This window comes from Dicentrarchus labrax, unplaced genomic scaffold, assembly GCF_905237075.1.
Source record: "Dicentrarchus labrax unplaced genomic scaffold, dlabrax2021, whole genome shotgun sequence".
Taxonomy (NCBI): domain Eukaryota; kingdom Metazoa; phylum Chordata; class Actinopteri; family Moronidae; genus Dicentrarchus; species Dicentrarchus labrax.
In genome coordinates, this window is record NW_026136710.1 from 15,185,409 (window position 1) to 15,192,176 (window position 6,768).

General features: G+C 42.1%; 1 protein-coding gene across 1 annotated transcript in view; it reads left to right on the plus strand.

The window, feature by feature from the left end:
• The window catches only part of LOC127370789 (matrix metalloproteinase-17-like), an 80,310-nt gene extending 78,017 nt beyond the window's left edge, over positions 1-2,293 (plus strand). Inside the window, exon 10 of the mRNA XM_051413153.1 lies at positions 83-2,293. Within this exon, the coding sequence (XP_051269113.1) occupies positions 83-408 (326 nt within the window). The 3' untranslated portion in view covers positions 409-2,293. The remainder of the gene's footprint in view (positions 1-82) is intronic.
• Positions 2,294-6,768: the final 4,475 nt, after the last annotated feature.

The following is a 6,768-nucleotide window of genomic DNA, read 5'->3' on the forward strand; positions in this document are numbered from 1 at the left end:
TGTTCAGTATTGTTCTTCTATTGTATTTTGCTGTATCTCAACACACACACTAATACCAACTCTGTGCCTTCTCTCTCCAAAGGCTCGTCCTATTTCTTCAAGGGGAAGGAGTACTGGCGAGTGCCTAGCAGCGACATGGAGGTGGAGGCGGGTTACCCCCGCCTCATCGCTAAAGACTGGCTGCTTTGCACCGAGATGCAGTCGGACTCTCCAGACACAGAGCCCAAAAGCACAGAGACGAGAGGCAACGTGCACCATCACCCGGACCACGCAGAGAATGGATATGAGGTGTGCTCCTGCACCTCTGACACTGCCTCGCCTTTAGGCGCCCGCCCCTCCCCATCACCCCTGTGGCTGCTGCCACCTCTCTGGACGCTCTCGCTGGCCCTCCACTCTGAACTGCTATGATGCCAAAGCAGGGGACAGAGTTCTCAAGCCAGGGGCGAAAAAGAGACTCTTTGGTGGAGGGCCAGTGGACACTGAATACAAACTGGAAAATTTTGTTCATATAAATATCAATTGGTATGTTTTGTTATTATTTTGCTGTTATTTATTTCACACGCCCTTTGATGGTCATCTAAAGCGCCTTGCAGTATGGGTAGTACATACATACATATACATATACATATATACATCCATATTATCATACTTGGGTATATCTTATAGGCATCGATCCACTGATAATGCTAATACCGTGCTTTACAAATTGAGTTACACAGAACCACAAGTTCTATCTCTTGGTTTCTTCTTGAATGGCTGAACTGTCTCATGGTTGCAAGGAAGCTAACTGAGTGTTCGGAACCATGTTCATGTGAAATACTACAGTATTCCAACAGCATAATGGCTTTTTTCATGTACAACAAGTTTACAACAATAATAAATTGCATTCTGGGATGTGGGTAAATGGCATTCAGGGCTGTAATCTTTAAACAGTAGAATGGCATCCTGAATAGTTCGACATTTTGGGAAATTAAATATGCTTATTCGCAGTCTTGCCGAGAGGTAGGTGAGAATATCAGTGCCACTGTCATGTCTGTCTGGTAAATATTAAGCTACAGCGAGCGGCTGGGGAAACAGCTGAACAGTTCTCTTCATGGAAAAAAAAAACAACTGACGTTTAAAATGTGTTTTTACAGTGAGGTACTGGTAATTGGATTTTGCTACCTCCAGGAAGAGCCAGGCTAGCAGTTCGCCCACTGTTTCCAGTCTTCGTGCTAAGCTAAGCTAAGCCAGGTCCTGATTGATCTTCTCATCTTAAACTTGGCAGGAAAGCAAAAACAATTTAAAACTCCTTAAATTGTGCCTGGCGAGTAGAACTTTTGTGTACCAGCGTTCACCACCAATCAGATGGTTCTGTTTAAGTTTAGGCTGGTTGCAGTGAAGCTTCCAGCTGTGAGTGCGGTTGGGGTTTGAGTCTACAATCCGAGAGAAAGAATATTTTAACTCAGCCTGACAGTAAGAGCAGCCTGAGAGACTCTAACCAGGGCAAAGAATGACATGTGGTATATAGATACTGTAGTTAGACAGTTGACTGACAACCTGGTATGTATCTAGGCAGACAGGTGAAAAGTACCCTGGGATTTAGAGTAGATAGAGAGTTTTACACATGAATGGCCCCATGGGATGTTGACGGAGTACAAATGAATGGCTTGTGTGGATGTCGACAGGTAGATGAATGGCATCGGGGGCTGTAAACAGGTAGGCAGCTACGTGAGGAAAAGGGCGCCCTTGGCTGTGGGAAATAAGACCAATTAGTGACTTCCTGTATGACAGAGAAAGTTCAAGACTTTCCCAGTGTCACTTAACGCCATTATTCTTAGCACCATTAGCTTAAATCCCTTACTTAGTCCTCCCATGCTCTTTGAGGAACTGCTGCTCATGCACTGTATCTCCATGAATTCATCATTTTCAGCTCTGGTACAGAAGCATTCCATGCCATTATCAGAGGCAGTATTGGTTTTGTTGTATTTTTATTTTATTTTTTGTAATAAAAATGGATAGATTGTGAGTCCCTATTGCTTTGATCAGATTATCGTTCACAGAGCCGTTATCCTCACTGCTGGACGATTTCCTTCATCAATCCGTCTCCTGGTGGCGTCGTTGGCAGACCTCACGAGATAGCATCTGGATTAATTATTGCTGATATATTTACCTACAGTTTAATATAGACACCGATATATTTGAGTTGAGATGTTCCATGGTTACTGCAAAACCAAGTGGACTGTGTATATTTCAAAGTGTGTTTTCTAATGTAAAATATTTTTCTAGAAAAATAAAGGAATCTGAACGACTTTATTGGCTATAACTGTGGTCACATGAATTTGACAGATTTTTTTGAGTACTCTGTGTTGCGGCTGACTGTGTAATTATTTTGTGTCATTGAAAAGAAGCCTGGGCTTGAAGACAGATGAAGGTAACATGACAGCTTGCAGACACCAACTGGGAGCTGCTCTCCATCTCTCTGATGTTCTTAAGCATGTTTTTTCTCTCGTAATGGTCACTGCTGCTGATCAGGAAAGCAAACCACATCATGTCAATCACACCACACACATTTTGCTTTAGGAACAGATTTGCTGGCGGAGGATTATATATATATACCCGCACTTTTTCAAGGAGGTGCATCAGAGAAGTAATGTCACCTGATGTAAAAATATTCAGCAGCTCAGATACTGCTTACTTGGAGATCAAAGTGAACTGTGGGCGGCAAACAACTGAGACAAGTGCTAAAGAACATTGCGTACCACAAGAACCACAGCAATTAAATTAACCGAGAGGCTACAGATGACCTCTACCACAATATGCACACCCAAACTTAATTCAGTTTTCAATGAATAAAAGCATCAACCATTATTTTTAGCCTCCTGCTCGGTTGTGTATTATTCTGTTTACATTTCCATTTTGTATTCTGCATCCCGAGATTACATGTACACACACACACACACACACACACAGACACACACACATACACACACACACACAACTGCCATTGTGTTTTTGTTGTAATAAGCTGTACTGCTGTTATGCTTTTCAATATACTTTTTCCAAAATCACGTAAATTTATTACCATGTTTAAAATGAATCCATTGTTATTCCCCCTGCATCTCCCTCTTGTCATGCCTTGCAGGCCGGGGTGTGACACCGCTAAGAGCAGCAATTTTTCTTCCCGTCTCTTGACACACTTGAGTGGTGTTAATTAACTGGTGTGGCTCGGCTGCCACCGGGAGAGCACCTGCTCCCGGGGGCAAATGCAGCAGGACGGGTCACTTTTCAGCAGTTCGTCCAACTGATCCTATTTGAGCTGCTACTTCAACCAAACCTAATTGTTAGAATTAAAAATGTAATAGTTTGCAGGTAGTGGTCCAGGGAAGTGTAGTGAGCATTATGTCAAACTGTGTTTTTTAACTAAAACTTTTTAACTAAATAATCCTTTCATTTGTATCAGCTCTTCCACATTCACTTTGTTTAATTAATACATCACAACCTGGATTGGTCTTGATTGACGCTGTTGTCTAACAACTGTGTGAAATATATTCCAGCCAGGCAGGTTTGCATCATTCAATTAAGACTCTTCTCTGTCTCATGAGGCCCTGAACTGAGACTGTTTTATCTTAAAAGACCTACAGCATAAGTTGAACTAATTACATTAAAAATACACGCACCACATATACAAATGATATATTACCTTAGGCGTTATATGCTTTTAACCTCGTGCATTTCATAAGAACTAGCTCTAATCATCATGTCACGATCATCTTGTTTCTGTAACCACTTGGCAGACAAAGGCCAAGCTCCTAAAGTACCACGAGTAAGTTGAAAAGCAATGCCAGCTTGTGCAGGAGAACCTGTGGAGTCCTTTGTTAGGCAGTGTGTTAAACAGTGTGTATATGTAACTGTGTGTCTGCACACGCACCAAAGTATAACCCTGTTCCCACAGTCACTGCCCTGTGGAGAAGTGATGCTGTCAAGAGCCTGGCTCCAAGTTGATGCATGGCGGTGAGGTTGAGGGGAGGGTCCACAGAAGGAGCTGGCTCAAGCTTGCATGGTGAGAGAATCAGAGGCAGACCTGTCAGACCGGGCTCTGGCAGCCCTCTGCCGTCACATTCCTCGAAAGGTCACTTGTTTTCAACTCTTGCCCACACAAGCCGGGGGGGGTTTCAGCGGGGAGTGATGGTGCACCCATTTGTTTCCAAAGTTTGAGCAGAAGCATCGCCTCCACTCTTGACGTCTGGTGTGACAAAGTGACAGTCTAAGACACAGGAAGGTTCACCTTGACGGAACATGTGTGGACTGGTGTTGCAAAAATAGACACAAGATATGACGTATGAAGCCAGAATGTCATGTGGGCACTCAAAGCACAAAAAATGCTCTAAAAAATGTAGGTAAGTATATAAGACTGGCAGAATATACAGTATTTATATTTTTATCCATTGTTGTTTTTCAATGTTTTGCTGGCTTACACCTAATGTCAGTAATTTCATCACTCCTCTACCACAGAGGAAAGCAGAGAGGATGCTCAGGTTGATGGTATCATGAAATAGAAGAAAAATGAGCAACAGAATTTTAAAAAAGCAAAACACGGGGCAAGGGAGCTGAGAGCGCTCCTGATCTCACTGAGCTGTCAGTCTGTCCTTTCTCTTGTGCGTGAACTGACGCACTTTATCAGGTGATGACTGTGAAATGACCCTGAGGCCCCTAATTGAGTTTAAACAAACAGCCACGCATTACTTTCAAAGTATCCTGTTCTCATTTATTATCCAGCGAGTAACGTGTTGAACATGACTCATTAATGCTCTCAAAATAAAACAAGGTGTACTGCTTGCAAGCATGCAGATACCAGGTTGCTACAACTTGTCACTTGAGTCAGCATCGCTTGGTGGTGGAGACTGAAAATGAAACAAATCTGGGGATTGCTGACCTTAACAGACCTCTATTGCCCACTCTTCATCTCTGCTTGATGCTAGCAGCTTGAGGCTACATTAGCGACTAATAGAAAGACACCAAAATCTTTTGACTAAACTGTCGGTGAATGAGTTGCCCTTATAGATATTGTAGGCTCCAGGTTTTGGCAAGTAAAAAGCATTTGTGGAATAAAAAAAGATAGCTCTGGTTCCGCTGCATCGCTTTTGATCCTCCTTTTAAAAGCTGTCCATCGAGAATCAGTCAGTGTTAACTGGAGTGCAATTCTAAATCTATGGAGAGAGCACGCTGTGGAGCCTAATGAATGAATTTCCTGTTGTGTTATTGAGAATACTTAACACAGCTCCTAACAGCTCAGTTAGATTCAAAGTCACTGACAACATAGAAGAGTGAGGGTTGTGGAAAATAATCAACACTTTTAAACATTTATCAGGGAGTTCCCTCACTCAGCCATTGTAATTTTACTGATCTGCAATGTAACATCACTGAAGTTGTTTAACGACTTGTGTTTCCAGCGGGAGTTGGAGCTACTTGATGCTTTAGAAAAGCTTTATATTCAGTCTATGAATACCAAAGACTCCCCTGAGTCCAAGGCTCCCTCAGTTGTAATAGAGTGTATTGAATTTTCTTCAGCTTCTCAGTTTAATTATCTGGCATGACCTACTGGCGAGGATCACACACTTGAGCATAGCAATGCAATATGCAGACAAAACTATTATGCTGATCAAGTCCTGAAAGTTCATCTCAGTGCGGAGATGGGTTTGAAAAACCAGTGACCTTCATGGCGAGATTCGTAGCTATCCATCTACATGAAAAAGTTGGCGGCCATTCAAGCTTGTGCATCGTTTCCCCCTAGTAGGTACTATGAGGCACAGTGTCACAACACTTGATATGAGCTAAGTGGAGAGTAGCCCTTGGGAGGCGGCTGCCCTCTAGACCTTGGTCAAGGAGGTTTATGATGCAAAGAAAGAGGTAAAACATTTTTTTTTTTTTTAACCGGTAAAAAGGTCCACACAAAGCATCCACATACACACACACAATGGACCTTTAATTATTTTTATTCCAGAAACAGAATACATTAATACACTATAAAATATAGATAGAAAAAAGGAGTTAAAGAATGTTGGTTTGGCTTTTTTAAGGGAAAAATATAACTAAAATGTCAAATAAAGCAAACATTAAAGGTGTAGCGTGTAGGATTTAGAGGTATAGTTGCAAATTGCAAATCACTTGTTTCACCCTCCTGGTCCTATCTAGAGCCAGTGTTTGGTTTGTCCTTTCTGGGGTACTGCAGAAACATGGCGGACTGCATGGAAGATCTGATTACAGATACAGAATTCTTATATATAGTGTGTAATGTTATTCCATTGAAACTGTAATTTAACAGACAACTTACATTAGGTTCAGTGTGCAAGTATATTGCAAAACTGCCGGCTATAGAGTCACTTCTCTAACCAGAGTGAACACCTGAAGGCCTTTGCACCAACTGTCACCAGCAGAGACTTAATGTGGGCCAGGGAGAACCAATCAATCATTCTGAGGGAACCACGGAGCAGCTAAAATATTCAAAACCAGAACAAACCCCTGCAGAGTAGACACCTGTGATGGTGGCTAGTGGGCTGCTCAAAGCAAAGTACACCAACTGTCCTGTAAAGTCAAACTTCCTAACACAGTAAAACACTGAAGAGCAGTACAGTTATAAGTGATGTAATATTTTTTTTTATATACAATAACACATCGCAGCATCAACCTAACTGCAGTCATTATATAGACCAGCACAGCACTGAATGTAGCCTGATTCTTGGCTCAGGAAAACCAGTATGACTAATTCAAAATAGCATGCACTGTGTT